The sequence below is a fragment of the Myotis daubentonii genome, chromosome 11, assembly GCF_963259705.1.
Source record: "Myotis daubentonii chromosome 11, mMyoDau2.1, whole genome shotgun sequence".
In the NCBI taxonomy this organism is placed as follows: domain Eukaryota; kingdom Metazoa; phylum Chordata; class Mammalia; order Chiroptera; family Vespertilionidae; genus Myotis; species Myotis daubentonii.
In genome coordinates, this window is record NC_081850.1 from 59585096 (window position 1) to 59608413 (window position 23318).

Here is a 23318-nt window from a genome sequence, read left to right on the forward strand (position 1 = left end):
AGGAAACGGCTAGCAGTAGAAGCTGGGGAATTCAAACTCATCTAGTCTGCACTGCTCTAGGGCCCAGAATGGGGTGAGGGAGGGAGCAGGACTCCTCTCCCTAGAAAATCAATCTATTGTTGCTCTTCCACGCTTACTTGGTCAAGCGTTGTCTGCGAGACAGAGTAGTCTTCTATGTGGAGGCGCTTCTTGCTCTGGGAGAGGATGCTGAAGATCCTGGCCAGGGACGACAGCGAGGACGGGAGCTGGTACTGCAGCATGTTCCGGTGCTTCTCCTTCAGGACGCTGCCCGGGAAGGCCAGCCCGAAGAACTCCTGGACGGGCTTCAGGTCCGGGTTGGACCCTGCTATGCGGACAACGATCGTATACCCGTCTCCAAACCTGAGGGCAGAGAAGCAAAGTCCAATGGAGGATCCTCCGGAAACTTACCAAAGGAAGAATTAAAACGAGAGGTCCCTGACAGACCCCGAGTAAGAATCAGAGAGAAGGAACTAGTTGCCACTTACTAAGGACCTGCTCTAGGTGGGGTGCCATGCTGAGGGCCTTAGACACATGGCTTCACTTCATCCTCACCTGCACCTCGAAACCCGACAGATGAGACACTGACGCCTGGGAGGTAGTCACTCCATTTTCTCCCCCCCCCCACCCCCCGCCACCCCCCATACAGTGGTAGGGCCGGGGTGTGGACTCATCTGTTTTTGACTCCAACTCTCTGCTCTTGCCAGACTGGCATGTAGACATTTCTCCCTTCCATCTATGATAACAAAGCTGGAAGGGGAATATCCCTTAGGAAACCGACTCTCAGAGAGCTTAAGTAACTTGCCCAAAGCACACAACCAGGAAAGGTGAAGACAGGATGCAGCTCTGTTGGGCTTCAAAGCCCTCATTCTTCCCACTACACCATTTTGCTCCATTTGTTTCCCTTTAGTTTAGAGCCACCATTTAAAACCCTCACACAAAAGAAAAATAAATACAAGCTTTCTCAGCAGGCGCTACCCCAAAGAACTGAGCTTTGTTACCTATTTTTCAGATGTTGGACGCTACCGAGACACCTGAACTTGCCATTGACCATGATGGCCATCCTCGTGCAAAGAGCTTCACATTCCTCCATGCTGTGGGAAAACAGAACCAGGTTTCAGCTTAGAGTGATGTGCCTCTACCCATGAGAACATCACCACGACATCTGGCATTTCAAGAAATGTTCCCAGTGACTGCACTGGGACTTGTTACAAATACACACGAAGACGTAGGAATAACCCTTTTCCTGCAGTGCTCTGTTCAATTGTGGAAACGCTAGAAACAACCCAAATGTCTACAAAAAACAGAACCATTAAATTGGACTACTCTCCAGCTATAAGAAATGACTTGAATAATGTTCACAATATATTTTTGAATGAGAAAGAGCAGTATTACATTGAGCTTGCATTTTTGTTTATCAATCACCCACACAGGCACGCACACTTTGTACACAGGTTTGCGTAAGGAAACAGCAAAGATATATTATCGCCCAATGATAGTAACAGTTATCTAACAAGTGATGCAATTCCGACGATAACTGTTTTTGTCTTTGCCTTTCTGTATTTTCTCATTTTTACACAGTGGTCATTTATATCAATTGGAATTTTTAAAATCACACAATGGAGAAGCCAGGCCAGGCCTTCGCTACGGACCTATGAGAGGTGAGCACCACTGATCTCCCCTCCTTGATGATGCTGAGGGCACAGTTCCACAGGAATCGCCGGGCCTTGGGGTCCATGCCTGTGGTCGGTTCGTCCTGTGATTAGAATAAAATAAATCCTATTATTTTATCCTAACAAAACAAACATCAAGGACAGATTTGGTTGTAGATGCAGAAGCATCTCTGAAATAGCCTAAATTTTAACTCAACCATTCCAGTTACTTATGGGTGGGCCAAAGAACCAGACCGTACATACAAGAACCAGGTCGTTTTTATAAATGTCTCCCTGAAGGAGGAAGCTCCACCTAAATTTAAGATTATTTTTTCAGAGAGAGAAGAAGGGAGAGAGAGAGAGAGAGACGTGGATATGAGAGTGGACAACTCAATCTGCTGCCTGCTGCACGCGTCTCACAGGGGATCCCGCTGCAGCCTGGGCACGTGCCCTGACCAGGCATCAGGCTGTGCAACCTTTTGGTGCACAGGACAATGCACAACCAACTGAGCCAGGCCGGCCAGGGCCCCCCTTAAATTGGTATGAAATTAAATTCCTCCAAATAAACAGAAATGGGAGGAAAGAGCCATTTAGTTTCCATCATCTTTTCATGACTGACAAATATATAGCAAAAATTCTTTTTGTCTGAAATCTCTACTGAAGTCAGTGTAAGGTTTTGGTAAATGAAATTCCTTCTCTCCTCTTTTTCTTCTAGCTCACTCCAGCTTAGCCCACGTTATTGGACTTGCTAGTCGTTGAGAAACAAATTTCAGGTCCAAATGCCTGGATAACATTAAAGCCTCAACCCAGGCCTCTTCCTGCAATAACTTCAATGCTCCTCTCCGTAGAAGATAAAGGGCCCAGGGCCACTGTCCCATCTAGTCTCCTGTTTCCCATGTGTCTGCATGTAGGGAATGAAGGCCCAGGTGCTAGCTGGGGGACTTGAAGCTGTGCCCACACTCTCCATTCTCAGGGGATGAACACATAGTTGGTAAAAAAATAAAAAAAATAAAAAAAATGTTCCAGCGAAGTCAGATCACACAGGCAGCCCCAACCACACTTGTCAGGGCTCTCTGTGCCCCAGAAACAGGCCCTGGAGCATCTCTCTTGGGGAGCATCGGAGGGCCTGGCAGAGGATGGAACAATGGGGCTCCCCTCTGCTTCCCTAAGGCCGCTCTGCTGTTCCTGGTGAGGGGAGGGGAGCTTGTCACGGGCAAGCCGGTCAGGCAACATCCCTGGACATACAGGGGTTGAGAAAAGGGATGTTTCCGTTCGGGCCAGAATAGTCATCCATCGAGTCACACTCACCAGAAACACCACAGGAGGCCCGCCGATCAGAGCCATGGCTGTGGAGAGCTTGCGCTTATTGCCGCCACTGTAGTTGCCGGCATACTTTTCTCCGTACTTCACCAGGCCCAGCTTCCGAATCGCCCACTCACCGACCTGAGCAATAAAAAGCTGCTTGACATCTGTCTGGTTTGGTAACTTTACCATGTTTGCTTCCACTTCACTGAGTAAGACCAGGTTCTATCATCATGATCTGCCACGGAGCCTACAACAGGGAGGAGGGCACTTCCTCCATGCCCTCCAGCATGGGCCTGCCCACAGCTCCCACCCCCCATCCCCACCCTCACCCCACCCACCCCGCCACCGCAGATTCCCACCCTGAAAGCTGGGGCAAAGAGCCAGCACTGCGTCCAGGAAGAAAGACAGCATGAAGCTGAGGGTCATGTGTGAGTCAAACCCACACGGTATATTGTCAGGATGCCAGCCGAGGCCGGCTAGCTTGCTGCTGCCCACAGTACCTTGCCAACTTCCTTCTCTGGGACTCCTCTCAAGAGGGCAAAGAACTCCACGTGCTCTCTCCCAGTCATCAGCTCCGTGATGGCATCGAACTGCGGGCAGTAGCCCATGTTTTGATGTACTTCGTGGATGTTTGATAAGATACTGCAAAGGAGAACAAAACTGGTCAGGTTTGGGGCATTTGGAGATACGCTGGTCAGACGATCCTGCCTAATGTTCCTATAAAGTATGCTTGTGTGTGACAGAAATACCAGTGAGCACACCTGCTGTAGAAACAGCCTTTCTGCCCCCAGGATGCCAGCCCCTCCTGGCAGTCAGGGTTCCTGCCTCCATCCCGCCCAATCCTTGCACCCGGCTCCCCAATAATCTGTAGGCTCGGTCCCATTTTAGAATTCCCGAATCCATTCCAACCACGGTGCCAACTGTATGACCAATAACCTAGTCACACGCACTTCCATCCCAGACTTGACTCTGTGGTCCAGTCCTCTGTACCAAGTGCCTTGTTCCTCCAAAGTCTCCTTCATTCAGACCCAGAGGAGTCCCAGCAACTCTGGGTGTGACCTCCCTCCGCACTCTGCTGCCCATACATAACTCGGCTACAGCATGCCCCAACCCCTTGGTCCTGTTCAATATCCAACCAAGGCACCCTCCTGGTTGGTCAGGTGACAGGAAAAAATACACCTGCAGACACACTGTGACATACATTGGAGGGTTGGCAGTGAGGCACTATCAAGCCAATCTCGGGTTAAGAATCTGTGACGTGGGAGAAGCTGTGTCCACATCCAATCTGATAGTTGCACTTCAGCCTGCAGGTAGCCCCTGAGCGTACCCTTTCGGCAGCATTCATTCCTCTCTGCACATAATTAGGACTCCCAGATCCACCCTTTTTCAGAACGATGACTGAGGTGCCCATGGACACTCCCTGGCGCTCACAGCTACACTGCCCGAGCCAGCTCTTCCAACCAGTCCCTGTGATCGCCCTTAGTGTGGGCCACTCACCCCCTTCACTGTTACACGCCCCAGGAGCCCGGTGCTAGGAACACGCCCAGGGGAGCAGGCGTGCAGCCTTACGGCTGCTATTCTAGAATCCTCTTCTCTTTAAACCTCCTTCCCTCTACTACTGAAAAACCGCTTAGAGACAGAGGAGGAGGTGCATAAGTACATTAAGTTCTTTTTTTCTTCTCAATTTTATTGGCCAGTAGCCCCTGTCCATTATTTTCAACTTGTGAGTCATCGCCCATTAGTCGCTTGAGAAATGAACTTACTGGGTCACAACCAGCATTTTTTAATGACATGGTAGAGAGAAGAGTAAGAATTATCAGAGTGTACTGTGAGTAGTAACAGTAGGTATTGTTTTACGAACCTTTATTATGTGCTTGTTTATGCCTTTGTATTTACTAGGCTTAGGTGTAAGATGTATTTGCTAGTATGGATCACGGTCAGAAAAGGTCAAAAGCCACTGCCCTGTACCATATACAAAGCCTAGAGGAGCCCCACGTATCTCGAGTCCTCCAGGTGACATGGTCTCTGGGCTTCTGAGGTGGAGCTGTACTCCCACTGATCAGACTGCCCAGTGACCGGCACATTCTCAGGTGACAGCCTGACAGTGGCCCCAAAAACTAAGACAACTGTTAGCAAGGGCAAGTGCATACCCTTTTGCCTTGTAGGGATTTTCCCTGAGGAAACAACCATAGATGAGTACAAGGACATACTTCCAGAGTGAAAAGCAGAAACTAATAAATGTCCAACCATAAGAAATCCATTAAATAAAATTCTACATCTTAGAATATGTAACCCTTTGGGAAGCAGTTATAATATGCTTATTAACAATGAAAACTAACTTTAAAACTCTAGATACAGTATGATTCAAGTTTATAGTCCATTTATTTGTATAAATACAAAAGCCTAAGTGTTACAACCAATCGACCAAACAACTGGTCGCTATGACGCGCACTGACCACCAGGGGGCAGATGCTCAATGCAAGAGCCAATCTCCTCTAGCAGGCCAACCTCCCGTGGTCCTTCCCCTGCCTGGATCGGCCGATCACCAGCCAGGCCGAGGGACCCCACCCATGCACGAATTCGTGCGCCGGGCTTCTAGTGTATATAAAAAATAGATTTGGGGTGATGGGAATGTTCTAAGCCTGGATTGTGTGACGGTTGCAAAAATCTGCAAATTTACTAAGAACCATGAGTTGTGCTCTTAAAACAAGTAAGCAGTATGATATGGACACTGCACCTGAATAAAGCTGTTAAAGAACAATGAGACAGAAAGGAGAGACAGAGGGATTATCTCTAGGGAGTGGGATTAGGCATGACTCTGAGTTTCTTCTTTACACTTGACTGTATTCCACCATTTTTATAAACTCTATCTATATAGTACTGTTGTGACCATAAAAACCCACACAGGACGTATTTAACTAATAAAAGTCTTTGGAGCAAAACGCAGACCGGTTCTTTCCTCACCTATTTTTGTTAAGGAAAGCATCTCCTCTGGTAACAGTGCTATCTCCAGTTAACATCTTGAAAGTTGACGTCTTCCCAGCCCCATTAACTCCCAGGAGCCCGAAGCACTGGAAAAGATTAGGTAAACTGCATAACGAATTACGGACACTCTAAATCCAAGTGACCATTACGAAATACGGCCTCCTCAGCTTAGCTTTCATACAGCATGACCCCACCATTCTCAAATTTCAATGAAGAGTCTAATATTTTCTTTGTCTTAAGAAATCACATGGTCACTTAAACAGGTATTTTATAACGGAATCATTTTACTAGTAAGTGTGAGCGTTTTCTGTAATATTATCTGAGTCCTTAGGTTGAGGCCAAAGTTACTGAGTGAAAAACAGTCATGAAAGCCCACTAGTCAAATTTCACTAATCTGGCTAAAGGGCATAAAAGAACACAAACATGAATGAAACAAAGAAAATATAATTTCAAAAAATCTCTCTGAATTTCATCATCATCTTGAACAGATCACAAAATCACATGTTCGGCATGCATGTTTTTCTTAAACTGCCTGAGATTATCCAAAATCATTCTCTTTTGACATAGGGGGTCCGCATCCCCTCAATGACTGATTGCTTCACAGAGACACAAAGTGAGAAGAAGCCTTTAAAAGCCACTCTGACCCCTTTGGGGAACTTATACTCTGTTAAAATACTGACGGTATTAACAGGGACAAATACAATGCAGAGAAAGTGCCTGTACCTCGCCAGGAGGAATGCCAACACAAATCCTGTCGACAGCAGGCTTCCTCTTCCTTCTATACACCTGCAAACAAAACGCAAAAGGTCCTGAGCCACAGTGGTTCTCGGCGACCCAGGCAGCTATGGAAGAGGGAACGGCACATCACGAGATAAAGTCACCGAACAGACTAAGTCACATATAAGATGTGCCAAGAGCAGGGGTGGGCAAACTTTCTGACTCGAGGGCCACAATGGGTTCTTAAACTGGACCGGAGGGCCGGAACAAAAGCATGGATGGAGTGGTTGTGTGAACTAATATAAATTCAAAGTAAACATCATTACATAAAAGGGTACGGTCTTTTTTTTTTTTTAGTTTTATTCATTTCAAACGGGCCGGATCCGGCCCGCGGGCCGTAGTTTGCCCACGGCTGGCCAAGAGCCTTGGTCTTTGGTCCGTCTGGCTTCTGAATGACTCTGAAGCTCAAAATACAAGTGAATTTCTTTTTATTTTTAATCTAATATTTGTAATCAACCTTTTACAAAACATATTGGTCATTAGTGTCTACATAATACTTCATTTACGTAATATACAAAGAAATTACACATTTTTTAAAAATTAAATTCTACAGGGTAAAAAAAAATCTGTAATAGCAACACTGCAAATATTGTACATAATAAAAAAAAAAGTGGACTTTGGGGACTCTAGCACCTAGAGAGGGTGAAACAGACCCTCCTCCTGAGCAGTGGAGACAGAACAGCTTTGTAGGCCATGAAACTCAAATCAACCATTCAGTCTCCCTACTTAGCTTTGACTGGGTATACAACATTAGTATGTTTTAGTAATTGATACATGAATAAGTGTGAAAAATAAAGATACTCAAGAATGAGAATGCACATTACAAAGGTATTCTCTAATGCAGAAGGCCCCATGGTGTGTTTTAAATAAAGTTAAGTTGACAGAAGCTGAGTATAGATGTGCATTTTGAGAACATGCTCCTTTTACTAAGCACGTCACCAAGAAGCTAGTTTCCCGCATTAAAGCTGAAACCGTTACAGACAAGCTGTCACAGCCTGTAGTCACTGCCTCACCTTGGTCAGCTCCTTGATTTCCAAGATGTCATTCTGGCCTCCCCCGTCGAGAATCCTCTGCCTTTCCCGCCTGACGTCTTCGTCCTCATCATTCAGAGGGGGGAGCTTTGCATTCACAGGTCTTAGGGGGGAGAGTTGAGAAAAGTCAACCTTTCCAGCGATGAAAATTTTCAAGAGAAAGATCATTTCTAAAGCAGTCCTACAAGATCTTCTCTCCAGTTCCCAGGACTGGCAGTGTTAGGGGCTTGGGATGTCCACTTTAGGAACACAGTTTGATCATCTGCTCTGAGTTCAATTCAATCTAAACGCCACTGACAAGTATTTCCCAGTGCTTCTTCTCTGTGACCCTCAAACGGGGGCTCCGAGAGAGAGTTCTGAGGAAAAGCTCACCTGGGCCGGATGAAGAATCTGTACTGGATCAGAACAGTGATGAGGAAGAACACCGCCCCCTCCACGGCCATGGCGAAGAGGTTTCGTCCCACCAAGTCCCATGAGAGTGGCGAGACGAAGCGGTTCTCCCCTGGTAGACACAACGGAGAGATCCAGTCAGAATGGAAGCACCAGAGACCACGGCCCTTCCTCAAATTCACCCCTCGTCCTGGGAACACCAATGGGTGTCCCCCATGACAAGGAGAAAATACATAAGGGAGTGACCACTGTCCAAGCCTGATTTAGGGGAAGTCTGGGGGAAACATTCTGCGATTCAGTACCAATCAAAGTTTCAGAGCAAAACGTGTATTAGATCTGTAGCATCATCTAAGACATGTAATGTCTCTTTTTTAACGAGATGCCAAAATCCTTTGTAAGAAGGCAATAATCCAGGATAATTTTTACCATCAGTATTTTAACAGATTATAAGTTCCCCAAAGAAAGATTAGAGAGAACTTTAGAAAGATGCCCCCTCTCAGTAGCATGTAATGTAACCTAGTGACTCAATCAAATCATCTGGTTTTATATAAATATTGCTTTAAATTCCTTATACATCTCCTTTGTACCTCCAAATTGGAAAAAAAAGAAGTCTCTGTCCTAAATAATATGACCCATCTAACTGACAGGAGCCAGTGGATAAAGAATAGTGATGTAGCCACAGGACAAATACTTCTAAAGACCATACGGTAGAAAGAGCTGCAGTAATTCCCTTTGTATAGACTATGTGAAAGATAATGTATGGCCACAGCCCCAGACCCATGCGTGTCCTAATGAGCCTGAGTTTGCATCTTTCCTTGGGATTCGCTGCCTGTGTACCACATTGTCAAGGCTCTGGTTTGACTTTCGCAGTGACTTTGACAATCCCAACCAGTGGCATCAGACACTGGATTCAAGCTAAAGGCAGTCTTCTCCCTACCTCTGGAATAGCCCTCTCACTTCTCAGGCACAAATGGTCCTGTCACAAGACCCATGCCACAACCAGCTGTGTTGTTTCCAGCCCTGTCAGTCGAGGGGAGTCCTGTGCCCCGTCACCAGCCTCGTTCCGAAACAAAGGCCAGAGTTGCAAGGCGCGTGCATGCCGCCACCTCTAATAAAGGCCTCTGACTACTGCTGGCACTCACCGAACCTTTCCAGGGCATCAGCCATGGCCTGGTTTTTCACCATGTCAATGAGCCCCCGTCCCAGGCAGAAGTGCGGGAAGATCAAGAACACAGACTTCAGGATATCATTGATGTTATTCAGCTTCTAAAAAAATAAAAATAAGACAGAGGGAGACTGAGTGTCATTGGTGGTTTAAGCTAAAAGCGTATCAAGGTCAGAGGTATGAGCATGGAGAAGGCATCTGGTTCCCTGAGGTCGAGCTGAGCCTTTGATTTCAGATCCCGGTAACTAGCAGCAGCCATAGCTGATGATATGCATCTTAATAAAACCTTTGCTCTCTAGAAAATTTGGAATGATCCTATGAGTATGGAGAAATATAAGCAAAGTTGGGAAACATGGTTATGTTTAATCAGAAGCAAATCCACCAAAATATTTGCTTAGCATTTTAAAAGCCAACTGCTCACGTCTGGATCAAGAGTTCAGTTCCCGGATTTTGTGGTCATTTGAACAATTCTTCTTGAACACATCGAGCCAGCACTAGCCAGCTATCAAACAACTGAGTACGTTGCTATGTGCTGAATGCACGTGCTAGGGCCCAGGGGAGGCCAAGGTCAGTAAGAAATAGTCCTTGTTCTGAGGAAGAGTGACAGGAAACAGGAAATGACTACACAGTTGGGTATGTGTTGTATGGAGCATGAACTGAGGGCTCTGGGAGCACCTCCCATCGGGCAGGAAAAGAAAGCTCCACATCGGAGCTCAAGCAGGACGAGTCAGTCAGATGCTAGGGGCCCCTGGGACAGAGGAAGGGATTTTAAGCCAGGCCCACAGGGTTTAAGGAGCAACTCAGCTGTGACTGCAGCCTCTTGGGGAAGAGGATGTACCTCTGGAAGGTCCGATGTGCCAAGTTCAGGTGTTTGGACCAAGGGGTGGACCAAGGGGACGACAGGAATGGACAGGGACCCTTCTTTACGGGATCTGTAACTGGAAGACCTGACACGGTAACCAGTCGAATGTGGGAAATAAACATAGCAAAGCACATAAGATGACTCAAATGTCGCCAGCTCGGGGACTGGGTGGATGGCAACGCCACCCAGTGTGACAGGAAAAAGCAGAGAAGCAGTAGGTTCTAGGGGGAAAGATAATCAGGACATGTCGAGCCTGGGGTATCTGTAAATTATGGAGATGGAGCTCTGCACCAGGCAAGTGAGAATGCAAGACTAGAGTTCTAGGGAGCCTACGAGGCTAAAGGCACAGAATTGAGAGAGAACACATAGCACCGGGAGAGATGCTGCTAAGAGCCTCCGGAAGGAATGGCGCCAGCCAGAGACGGCACCGGAAGTGGAAAGGAAAGACGAAAGGTGAAAAAAGATGGGAAAAGCAACACGTAGGCAGAAAGGAGTATAAAAGAACTTGTCGAAGGAAACGGACGGGTTTGATGAGAGAAATATAAGGAAAAGCAAGCCGAGGAAGAGAGAACCGGATACAGGACAGAGCGGTGGGTGGTGTGATACCATAGACAGGTGGAGTGGGATCATGATTAAACACTGTCCCGGCTCCCGGAGACGCTCAGCCCAGCGCAGCTGGTCTCCCTGCAGAACTCACGTTGTCGGTGAAGAGCTCCAGCACGAAGGTGGCCACGCTGCCGTTGATCCCGATGAAGAGGTTCACGCTGGTGAGGACCACGTAGGCGGTGCTGGGGATCTTGAACACGAAGGAGGCGGGGTACATGAGCGGTGTGATCGACCACCTGGGGAGGCACAGAGACAAATGTCCACTGGGTGCCCGCCGCCTTCCCTCTGACATTGGGCACCGTATTCCTCACCCACTGCTGCCGGCCACCCAGGGGCACCTTACCCATACAGCAGGAGCAGGAGGGCTAGCACGGGCAGGTTGGTGGAGGACACGTAGGACTTCTGCTGGAAGCAGATGAAGATGATGATGACCAGCGTGGCAGGGACCACATAGTTGCACTGAAAGTGAAACAAGGAAATCAAGTTCGTCCCCACGTCAAAGATACAGTACATCCCAAGTGTTCACTATCGTCAGACAAGAAAGGGCAGTTAACATACTGGAGAATAACTCTGAATTAATAAAGCCGCCTAAACTACTAATCAATACACTGAACAATACATTTTGACAAGCAGTTACCCTTGGCTGATTTTATAAACTGAATGCCCTTGCTGTCTTTCCAAGAGCTGAGCCAAGGTGTCACGCTCAGTAAACTTACTGAACGATGGATCCCCAGTCAGAGTAATTTCAATTTCCCAGGCAGCAAATAAGCTTCCATTCTTCTTCCCAAAGATGACTGTGTCGGTTTCATCATTAATGCCATGTTACAGTCTGCCCAAGTTCAATCTCATATATAATCTATTTATGAGGTAAGTGCTTCTAATGTGAATGTCAGAATAGCTTCATCACACTGAGAATAATCTTAAGAATCTGTCCTGACAGTGTATCAAGAATTAAAATGCACAAGTAGGGAGCCCTTGAGATATGGCTTCCCAGCATATGTCGTGTCAGTTTGACACAAATAAACTCCTATAAAAATTCTCTAGAAAAATAAAAATAAATTTTTAATGCACAAATAAAGACCTGACCACGAGACAATTGTGAGAATTCTTCACTGGCAGAACAGAGCACCGGGAGGGATATGAGAGCGGGCTTGTCAGCTGTAAGAGTTTGCAGCTTCAGACCACAAGGCTCTGCTTCAGTCTCATTCTACTCAATGTGTTTACCAACAACTTAGATGGAGACACGATTAGAGCAAACTTTAGAGGCTCGAAAGCACGGGAGGGACAGATGACACACAGGAAGGGGAGTGACATTCCCGAGTTCAGGACTTGGTCTTTCATCTCTGAAGCTCCTGTGTGTGGTGGAGTCAGACACGCAGTGAGCACTCAGAATGAATAAAGTAATTACTGGATCAAGATAAAAGCAAATGGACACTAAACAAAATGAAATTTAACAAGGATAAACATAAAGTTTGGACTCAAAAACGTCAACTGCATTGGTACAGAGGGAAAGAGGCCCATTTAATAACACCTGTCAACTAGAGATTTCAGTTCACTACCCAATGGCCACCAAGACAGTGCTACTTCCAAAACGCGATGCCCTTGGGTTGTGTAATAAAGTCAGGGATACAGATCAACTCCCTCTAGGCTCATAACCACTCAGACCGCAGCCTGCACACAAGGCTAGTTCTGGGTTTCACTTTTCAAAAGGGACATTAACAATATGGAGCGTGGCCACACAAAGGCAGTCAAATCAAGAATGACAAGTCCGAGAGGCTTGCGCATCATCATCACTCACACGGGTACTGTGCTTTAGAGATTACAAAATGTGTCCTTGTAGATCATCTTATCTGGGGAAGACTTAGGATCAGTGAAAGTTGTCTTCTTATCTGAGGGGCTATCCGGTGGGAGAAGCATTACGTGTGCTCTGTATGGCTTACAATTAATGGAACTCAGAGGGAGATCTATTTCAACTCCACTTTCTGAGAACTGGAACTTCTTTGAAGACCTCCATATTGGTCTGAACAAAAGCAATGCATTGTAGCTGGCGTGAAAACGTGTTTGCAATAGATGGATACGCGTCAGGTAAAATGTGCCGAGTTTTCAAATGACAGACAGATTTCCTCGTAAGACAAAGAACACCCTGACTCTGGAGGTTCAACCCTATCAGACAGGTTACAGGCATTGGAGTTTGGACTGGCTTCCCCGTCCATGTCTCTTTGACAAGTTCTGCATTAGGAATTAGGTGGTGGTGATATTAACTGCCGTCAGAGCGGACAGATTTCCTTTCCAGTGTGGGATGGGCACTGTACTCAATGCTCCTTAAGTACAGTGCACTTAATTACAGTGCCTCTGTCATTTTCTCTCTCATTCATCTTTAGATGAGCAAGGACATCCTAACGAGAGCCAGGGGCTCTGTCATCCGCGCATGATCCCGCTGGAGATTTACACACAGTGGCACGGCGGTGCCCTTACCATGTCCCAGACAAAATTGGAGAGCCAGTAGATGACGGGCTTCACCCCGCTGATGAACTGCAGGTGCTTCGCCTTGCTGACCCGCTCCTGGATCAGGAACACGACAAAGCTGGCTGGGACGAAGGACATGGCGAAGATAACACAGATGGACACGAGGACATCCACCGATGTGGTCATCCTGAAAAAGAGGCAGTGAGGACATGAGGGGCCACTGATGCAACTGAAGACTCCATCAGGAGGATACATGGACATGGACACACACACACACACACACACACACATCTGAGCATAACCCGGGGGAAAAATAACCTGCTCACCAAATTTTTTTTTCCAGGGCTAACAATTATTATTTTCAAGTAAAAAGGAATAAAACAAAGCAAACCAACCCCCCCCCCCACCCTGACAATTCAAATGCAAAACTGATTCCACTGAAGTTACAAAGAGCCAGTGTCATAATGAACTATTAATGGGAGTCAGAGTGGCCTAATGACCTTATAAGAGCAATGAGTTGTGAATTTTCACTCACAAAGGACAAGTATAGATTGAAAATTAAATAAAGCAGAAATGTTAGTGTGAAACCATTCAAATAACTTCATTTCTGGCTGTAAATAAATTTGAAAACAACAGTGTGTGGCCTATCAGTCTAACACATCTATCAGATGCTTATAAGAAGTGGCCTTATAAGCTCAATAAACAGGGTTTAATATAAATTATACATATAAATGTTATATAAGCTTGGTATAAAGATCCCAGTGACATATATTGATATTTTATACGAGTTAAGCAAAAATAATAACTGTGCCATGCCCCTTATACTGGAAAGGGACCCAACATGTGTTGAATATAAACCAAATGCTAAACTTGGCAACTTACATGAACTGTCTCGTTTAACACCATACATCTAGAACCCAGATCTCCACAATTCCAAAGGCTATATACACTTTGCCTAGTGTGTACTGGCTTTAACCTCGCACACTTATACACAACTCAGGAATTAAAAACACAAGCTGATAAAAGCGTGTTTCACCAAGTTTAAAACCAGCGAAAGACAGTTGAGGATGGGCTTCTGCTTTTTTTATTAAACACTGTATTTATGGCGAGTTACAATATTTGGGGGATGTTATTAACAACTTAACTCACATGAATCCACTAAATGTAATGGTTTTTACATAAATGAGTCATTTATTTATCTTTGGCACTTTAATCCCTGCCAGCCAATTCCTAACCTGATCATATTCTGTCCAGAGCCTGGACCAAACCAGACATATCCTAATATAAGTGTTTCCCCATCTGTTACACACGACCAGCGTCAGGGTTCCTTCCTCCGTTCCTCCATTACCCTCAACACCCTCTCCTGCCCCCACCTGGTCCATGGAGACATAGCTACTTACAGAGCCACTTCCGAGAGCTGCTGCTTGGTGAGGTTCAGGGGGTGGTTGAAAGCCGTGATCCCGTACTGGCTGGGGTTCGCCCCCTTCTGCAGGTTGGCCCGCAGAATGGCGTTGTTGATGACATTCAAGAAAGAGCTGATGGCATGCCACCCCTTGTTATTGAACCACACCTGAAATAAAACACAGAGGTACAAGGTAACGCTCCCAAACCCTGTTCTTGGAGGTGGGTGCACACACGCACACACACACACACACACACCTGTAAATTTCAGGAATCCCAGTCACACACCGAGACAAAACATTATGGTCAGAGAATGTGGCGAAGCAGTAAGGGCAACCAGGTATACCAAGCACTGACCGTGTGGCCAGGCACGGTGCCGGCTACCCTCTATGTTTAACTCATTTAATCTTCATCTCGGCTTTGAGAGCGCCTGAGTACTGTCTCCATGGTAGAGGTTAGGAAACAGGCTTCGAGAGGTCAAGTAAACTGGTCAGGGTCACAATGGCTCGCCTGCTGTGTCTGGGGGCAAAGCAAACTCTGAATCACTGCATTGCACGTTCTCGCTGGTGAGGCTACTAGACAGCTCTCTCTCTGTCGTGCCTACCCCATCAGTGCGCTCAGGAGCTGAACAGAGGGTTACTGTGCATCAAGAAGCTACTGAACAAAGGGCTTTACCTTGACGTTGTTTTTCGTGTCCAGTCCTGTCATGAACCTTCCCAAGCTGCTGAGAAATCGATTCGAAGAGCTGTCCTGTGGACGACAGAACCTGCCTCAGCTCAGACGGCTCACAGGAGCAACAGGACAACCTCAGGACGGGCACCGTGACTGCCTTGTTCATTAAAATAAAAGCTGAAGCCACCAGAAATCTAAAGCACCGCTGTTGCCATGAGCCACGAGTCTCGAAGGAACCACCGGCAAGGCCTGTGATTCAAAGTCCCAAGACTCCCACGTCTGTCTGTAACTCAGGCGTGGGGAGTCTTCAAAAATGTTCCCCTGGCGTCATCCTAGGGCCCAGGGCTACCCTCGTGGGGTCTGGGCCTCAACACAGAGATGCAGTCTCAAGGACTATCCCTGCATCTGTGATCCCAGCATCCCCCATCGTCTGACCCCCTCAATTCTTAATTAAACATGGGAAACTCCAGGCACAGAGAAATGAAGTGAATGCTTAGTGAGTCCTAACACCCGTTGAACACTTTCAGATCCTAACTGGTCACTGAGCCCCAGCTCAGTGTTGGCTTGCACAAGACACTAACTACGCAAGACGACTATGTACTCAAGTCTTACACAAGGAGGTGCTCAGTGTTCGGATGCCCCTGCCAACTGCTCCCCTGTACCAGCAGCTCTGGGCCCCTTTCTGACATGTCCTGGGAGGGACACCGTACCTTGGCCAGATTCAAGTGTTTCTTTATTTGCCTGATGGCATCGTTAACTTCTTGACTTGGAGGAAGCGCGTGAGAATTGCTGACACCCAGGGAAAAGCCACCGTACCTGGAAAAACAGCCTGAGGTTAAAACACAGGCAGCGCAGGGCACGGGACCCTGGACACCACGTGTTTCCCGCAGGCGAACTGCTTCTTCAAAGCAGGACCGAGAGGAAGTTACCACTGGACTCCTCTAGTGGATTCCGGCAATCTCTTTCCTTACCCTTAGGGTTCCTGCCCAAGTAGGAAGGACCTGACTATAGACAGAAGCAGCTCCTCCCACCCTGGTGCTCAGGCCTGAACTTGGGTCTCAAGACAAGCAGATGGGCCCAGCCAGTGTGGCTCAGTGTTGAGCGTCTCAACCTATGAATCAGGAGGACACTGTTCAATTCCCGTCCAGGGCACATGCCTGGGTTGTGGGCTCCATCCCCGGTAGGGGGCCTGCAGAAGGCAGCGAATCAATGATTCTCATCATTAATGTTTCTATCTCTCTCTCCCTTCCTCTCTGAAATCAATAAATATACATTAAAATATTTTTAAATAAAATAATAATGAGCAGATGGGAAGTCAGGACAAGGAGTGAAGACACTGACCGAGAGGCCAGAGGTTTACTATAACGAGCCCAGAGGCCTGGGCTTGTTCCTAGCATGAGGACAACTGGAGGCGCCCCAGTCTGCTCTGTTCACAGTTCTGTGGGGCCTGGCCCTCAGGAAAAAGGCAAGGAGAAGTGGAAAGCAGCGTCAAAGAGCCACCTTGTGGGGCAGCCACATAAAGTAGCCCATTGTTTATAAGATGTTAATGAGCTTCAACAACTCTTCCTTCTGTTCTTCCCTGATCCCACCTGTTCCTTCAAATCCCAGAGGGATAGATGGGTTGAAATACAGTGAGAGTATATGGTGTTGATTCATCTTATATCATCCAAGAGAACCCCTGGGAATCTGGTTTGGGGGCAAAGTGTAGCTGGCGTAGGTTTTCCCCTCACAACCTGGTGCTTCCTGTTAAATCGCACCAGAAAAAGCCTCTGCGCCTCCTCGAGGAGATCAGTGTGCCCAGCGTTCACCTGCATCTGCAGTGGCAGCTGGTGCTGAGCAGCAACACTGAGGGCAACACCATCCCAAAACCAACAACTTCCCGGGGCCCACGATTCCTGCATCAGAACCACCCTCCTGACCGACAGGAGGTCCGGGGAAAGCACAGGAAGAGGCCAACTCACCTAAACTCGTTCACCCAGATCTTGTTCTTTAAGCTGCAGAGGCCAGAGACAAACCAAAAGTCAGTTCAGTGCAACACGGATCCTATTCCTGATGACACAAAAGGAGTCAATCTCTACCTGAGGACACAACGAAGGGACGGAAGTAATCCCAGGATCAAGCTGATGGTGTAGGTTTTTGCCGATGGGAAGAAGCCCTAATCGGCATGTCCGTTTTTCCTCCCATTCTTAAAATCTTATGTACATGAAAACCATGCCTTGGATTAAACCAATTCAGAAACCATTACATCTTATAGACAAAGATGTAATCAAACTAGAAACGTCTAAAATTCAAAGTCGTACATCAATTAGGGATGACATAGGGAGAGGTTGTGCCTCCTTGTTGGAAACGCACAGTAGCTGTCATTCAAGCACACCCTTGTCATTTAGAGCCACCGAGAACTCCGAGAGGCCCAGCTGACCAAAGCAGTGGGAAGGAGCAGCGGGTCCATCAGGGGTGGGAGCATCCAGCCTGCGGGCCATGGACGCCCACAGAAGCACTTGGTCTGGCCCTATCAAGGCCCTGACCACCAAGTAGCGAGTCAATTAAAAATGTTTAACCAAATATAGCAGGCTCATTTTTAAGTTGATAATTTTGGGTGGCCCGTGACTGAATGATGTTATAAACATCCAAATGGCCCTTGGCAGAAAGAAGGTTCCCCGCCCCTGAGCTAAGTAGTCAGCGTTAGGCTGCGCGGCCCCAGGAAGCTCCATGGCTCTTTCCCACTCCACGGCCCAGGCTGCCATGCATCCCTACCATGAGAGGTGTTCATATATATCATTCAGTCCTCACAACAACTCCTAAGAGCAGCACTGCTTTCACAGTGGACATCAAGTGATGCAGCATCAACATTAAAAGGATAACCAGTTACCATTCGTCAAAGAGCTAGGAGGTGGCAGAATTAGAATTTGAATCCCGATTTATTTTCATTCTGGAACCAGGCAAACTCAATCTATGCTTGGTAAACTGTCAACCCGAATGTTCGTAATACTTCTCATCTTGTCTACTTTGAAAGAGCACTCTAAGCTTCCAAGACAACATCGGGTAAAAATATGATGTCTCCCCCACTACTCGGTCTACTATCTTTAGGTCTTAAATTCCTCTGATCAGTCATGACAGAGCAAGGACTGAGTTTAGCAAAGAATGACCTTTTGGCTATGATCTGCACGTATGTCTTCACCAGGTAATCCGAGATGTTTCTCCCCGTCAGGTTCTGAAGGATGTCCTCCGTGTTCTGCTTTCTCTGTTGTTACAGAAAAACCAAGCACATGTGCTTTTATGGACCAGAATTGAGACGAGAAGCAAATCAAGGACTACATTGACACATGTCCCTCAGAAACACACCACTAGACCCTGCCCACAATGCCCAGGTACCCCAAGCCAGCCACCAAAGCCAGATTCATTCTACCCCTGACTCTGGCCATACACTTAAGGCACTCCAAAAAGTTCCCCAGGAAATTATTCTGGAAGCCATAGACTGTACAATCTATTCTTCAGAGTCACACAGGTCTTTAGGGAGCAGCATCACTGACTATGCTTGGTGAGCTCTTTGTTCAGTGGTGTCACATGTATGAATAGATTAGCTATTATTTTAGAAAGACGTAACCGGAACCCGCAACCTGGATGCCGATAGGGCAGCAGACAGTTTTCACAAGCAAGCCTCATCCTGAAGCTGTTCTCAGAAAAAAAATATATCACAACTGCGTCCCATGCTCAGACTCGTAGAGAATGTCAGACTCATAGAGAATGTCAGACTCATAGAGAATGTCAGACTCAACAAGACCCTCAGACAGTGATGGGCCAGCCGCCCTAAGGCCAAGCCGGGGAGAAAGCAGGGCCTGTCCTGTGACACCCCCACTCGGAGAGGGCACCGTGCATCTCCCGTAGCCCATTGGTCCAGAGGGTTGTGTTCTGGTTTTAACGCAAACAAGTCTCTTCCAAATAAAGGAACAGGCTAAGCTCACTCAGATGTAGGAATAAGGTGGTTCACGCTTCCTCCCCTCAAAACTCACATGCTATTCCCTGTGACAAGAACGAAGATCAAGACTGAAAGAGACCCTCCTGCTCTGTCACCCGCCCTTCTTCCCCAGCCCACCCTGCGGCCCTGCCTGCTCAGTCACACCTGGAGAGGGACTCACCTGTGGAGGAGGCAGCCCCCCGGCCCCCAGGGGACACACGGGCAGCATCTTCTTGATTTTCTCGCTGCTGCACTGGCAGGTGGGTGAGGGGTTCTCCATCGTCCAGTTCCCGTTCTGGAAGAGGTCCGTGATGGTCTGGGGAACGGGGGCCGTGGTCCACTCCTCCTCTCCCACCAAGCAGGGCACGTCTCTGCACAGGGAGGACAGTAAGACCAGGTCACCCAGAGGGCCTGGGTTTCCTGTCACCTCAGGGGCACAGGATCCATCAATCACACCTGCAGACATGCATCGGCCCCTCCCCATCTGATTATCTGATCCCTCCAAAGACGTGTAAGCTGTGAGCTCACTTCACAGATATGGACAATGGAATGCAAAGAGGGCCCAGATGCTCATATACGGAACTCCAGTCGATCCAATCCACCAGCATTCAGTCACTCACCCATGTGTTCACTCCAAAACACTCAAATGAGCATCAACTCTGTGCCAGACACTCTTCTGCATATTTGAGAGTCTGGAGTGAACAAGACAAAGTCCCTGCCTTCATGGAGTTTGTGTTCCCAACGAAGAGTTAGATGATGATTAAATGCCATCTTAAATGGGAAAACATGTAGCAAGGTAAGGGAGCATGACTGGTAGGAAAGGAGTTGCATGAAGAGGTGATACACTTTGGCCAGAACATAAAGGCTGGGCCAGGGAGAGATTTGGAGGGAAAGAATGTGACAACCAGAAGCAGCAGGAAGCGCAGGTGCAAAGGCCCTGAGGTTCCTGTGGAAGGAACAGCAGGAGGACGGTGTGGCTGGAACGTGATGGCCTATGAGGCAGAGAAGGAGGCAGGAGCCGGATGACACAGGCCTGGGAAGGGGTCTCAGTTTTATGCTCAATGTGCTGATAATCTGTAGACAATGTCAAGATTCACTTTATGTTTCAAAACAAGTAGAGAATTGGGGGGGGGGGTAGAAAAGCGGGGGGGGGGGGGTTAGAGCGATTGGTACATGGAGAGCTGGGTTGTTCATGCCTGACTTGAGCTCTGAATCACTGCGAGATCATCAACACATCACCTGCCCTCTCAGGGCTCATTTTCTCCAACAGTAAAATAAAAATATAGAATGACTTGTTTCAATAAGTCACATTTCAACAAGTCATTTCCTATCCCTTCCAGTTCCAAACTTCTACAATTTAAAGCACAGCCACCGACCAAATGAACGGTTCTGTGGACTGCTCTCTAGCTCTCTGTAAGGTGCCCCAGTGAAATGGAGACTCCCAGGGAAGCCAGGGCTCCCTCCTGAGTTTCCTTCCTAAAACCTGCACACGAGTGGCTGAGGCCCCAGGGAAGATAAATGCCCCAGGGAAGTGTCCCGTCAAATGCCCCTCCGTTCCACTACTTTCTACTGATTGCCCCCAACACACATCCCATGGTGCTGGGCCTCACGGCGGGGAGCCCTCTGATGTCGGGGCCCTGCCTCTCCTGTGCTGTTGGCGAGACCTCAACCCAGAACTGGCTCCCACGAGCTTCCCAGGCTGGCACTGAGTCCACACTGCTCAGCTGGCAGGTGCTGCCTCCATCCGCCTCTGTCACCATCTCCTCTCATTCTTATATCTCGCCTACAAAACTGTCAAATGCAGTCTCCTCAAAAAGATCATGACATCCAGATAGGATGCCTCTCTGTCCTTCTCCACTTTAGTCATCTTCTTCTTTAGGAGCTGATGATACTGGCTGCTAGGATTTACCACCCATTAAGTATTAACAAACATTTAGTAAGTATCCAATTAATAAGAGATAACAGGTACACAATCGCTAGAAGCAGCTCTAAAACCCTGCAGGTCCAGGTATCACGCTCACTGCTCTCTAACTGTGACAGGGTCTGTATCTGCCCTTTAAAACCTGGGATTTAAGTTAGCACTTTCCCAGTATTTCTGCACCTTCCCACACTCTCCACAACTCCTCAGTTTGTGAATAACAACCTTACCTGCAAATTCTACCTGAGCCTGGGAACTTGGAACCACCTCTCCCCTCATTGGGCTTCCAGAAGCTCACCTCTGTCCACTGTCTTTACTCACAACCATCACTGGTTATACCTTCCCCACATACCTACTTCGTCTATGGGTCTTTAAGAGAGTTTATCTATATACCACCTCTTTTTCTTGAAGGATTTTGAAAGAGAATACAATAAAAATAGGCAACTCTAAAACAAGAAAATGTCAACTTTTAAAAAAATCCATCACCTTTTCAGCTCTTAAAGTCAAGAAGCTGATAAGCAAAACTGCAAATTCTATATATTGGCAGCCTATCTCTGCATTTAGGTACAGGAGGGAGGGAGGAAGGGAAAAGCATTGGAGCAGTAAGTATAAAGTGCTACTTAAATTAAATATTCATTTATAAAGCAGTAAACAAACACCTGCAGTAATTTGCTTTGCAGGATGTTAGAATATTCTCCTAGTCTGTTATGTATGTTCCTAGATGGTCTTATTAGATTACTATATCAGCTTTTTAAACATTAAAAACAAAATGGTTCAAAGGGCAAACGATGGTAGTCACAGTGTGGCATACAACGGATAAAAAATGCAGTGCATTCGAGACCAAACCAGGCGGCAAGCACAGGAAACCAGAGCGGAGGGTGGCGTAGCTGAAGGGCACTCACGGGATGGGGTTCCCCTCCATACAGCGGGTCCCGAAGCCGGGCTCTCGGGTGAGGGCATTCAGGAGCTCCTGGGTGCCCATGTCCTCGGGAGCGTCGTTACTATGGGAACAGAAGAGGCAGCCAGCTCAGCGATTCATTAAAACCATACATTTGAAGGAGGAAGTTTTTTAAAAACAAATGCTTTATTAAGTAATTCCTGTGTGCCAAGCTCTTAAAACAGCAATGAATAAAACAGAGCTCACCCACAAGGAGCTCAGACTCGAGCCATATACTTGATATCACGGTAACACACAGCACTCCAAGTGGGGCTTGTGTAAATAAACTGTATGTACAGAGGCGTGCGCATGTGTGCGCGCACATGTATATACACACATACTTATACACTCTGACATGCATATTTTAGCAAAAAGTAAATGAGTTCATTAAGGATCCGTATTTCAAAAATACTTCCACAATTACCCAGGAGGTACAGAGAGCCAGGATACTACTGGAGGCGGACTTTACTGGCTGCATGTTTGCACGGACACTGGGATCACACAAACAGTAATGGGCTCAGGTTACAAACACAAAGACAGTCCACGCTCCACAGCCCTGGGCAATCGGGGTCAGCAGCTGGGAGAGGAAAGAATAAAGTCACCTGCACTACGCAGGAAGGTAGGGTCACAGAAAGACCGACTCCCATGTTTACGTATTTTTTCTGTCTTTTTTTTTTTTTAAATACAGCGTCTCTTTTACATCACTGAAACAGATCTACTGCTTGACTGCTTCTGAGATCTACCTGTCTACAATTACGAGAGGACTGAAGAAAATCCTTGTGTAAGGAGATGGAGAAATCCCTTGGTCCTTTTGTTTGAAGCACTGCATTGTTATAGAGTAGCTGGTATTTTTGTCCAAAGCACAGACAATAGCTACTATCCACAACTAAAAAGTCTGGGTAGTGAATGCACGCATTGTACTGTGCAAAAAACAAGAGCGTTGACAGTGTCTGGAAGCCCTGTGTTAAACCACAGAATGAAAATCCAGACACAGTATAGCTCGATCCTAGATTATTTTCAAGGGCAGATCATTTACATAAAACGCACGCCTGTTCCTGACAACAGCAGTGGGAAGAGGAAAGGAGAGCAAATGCGGCAGCCGGGGACCGACTGGCTTATTCCTTCAGCCACAGCCTACTCCACGGTGTGATCCCTGAGCCCGCCTCCCCCGGCCCTGC

At 47.2% G+C, this 23318-nt stretch overlaps 1 protein-coding gene across 2 annotated transcripts in view; it reads right to left on the minus strand.

Annotated features, from left to right (window-relative positions):
• Positions 1-23318, minus strand: part of ABCA1 (ATP binding cassette subfamily A member 1) — a 115094-nt gene that overhangs the window by 3863 nt on the left and 87913 nt on the right. For both annotated transcript variants that reach the window (XM_059657549.1, XM_059657550.1), the window contains exons 30-49: positions 22106-22204; positions 19467-19656; positions 18477-18571; positions 17292-17324; positions 16041-16146; positions 15334-15408; positions 14658-14827; positions 13267-13444; positions 11135-11250; positions 10883-11027; positions 9301-9424; positions 8141-8270; positions 7751-7871; positions 6684-6746; positions 5940-6046; positions 3476-3617; positions 2979-3113; positions 1671-1774; positions 1020-1112; positions 138-381 (exon numbers count right to left, since the gene is read on the minus strand). In XM_059657549.1, coding sequence (XP_059513532.1) covers positions 138-381; positions 1020-1112; positions 1671-1774; positions 2979-3113; positions 3476-3617; positions 5940-6046; positions 6684-6746; positions 7751-7871; positions 8141-8270; positions 9301-9424; positions 10883-11027; positions 11135-11250; positions 13267-13444; positions 14658-14827; positions 15334-15408; positions 16041-16146; positions 17292-17324; positions 18477-18571; positions 19467-19656; positions 22106-22204 — 2470 coding nt within the window. The remainder of the gene's footprint in view (positions 1-137; positions 382-1019; positions 1113-1670; positions 1775-2978; positions 3114-3475; positions 3618-5939; positions 6047-6683; positions 6747-7750; positions 7872-8140; positions 8271-9300; positions 9425-10882; positions 11028-11134; positions 11251-13266; positions 13445-14657; positions 14828-15333; positions 15409-16040; positions 16147-17291; positions 17325-18476; positions 18572-19466; positions 19657-22105; positions 22205-23318) is intronic.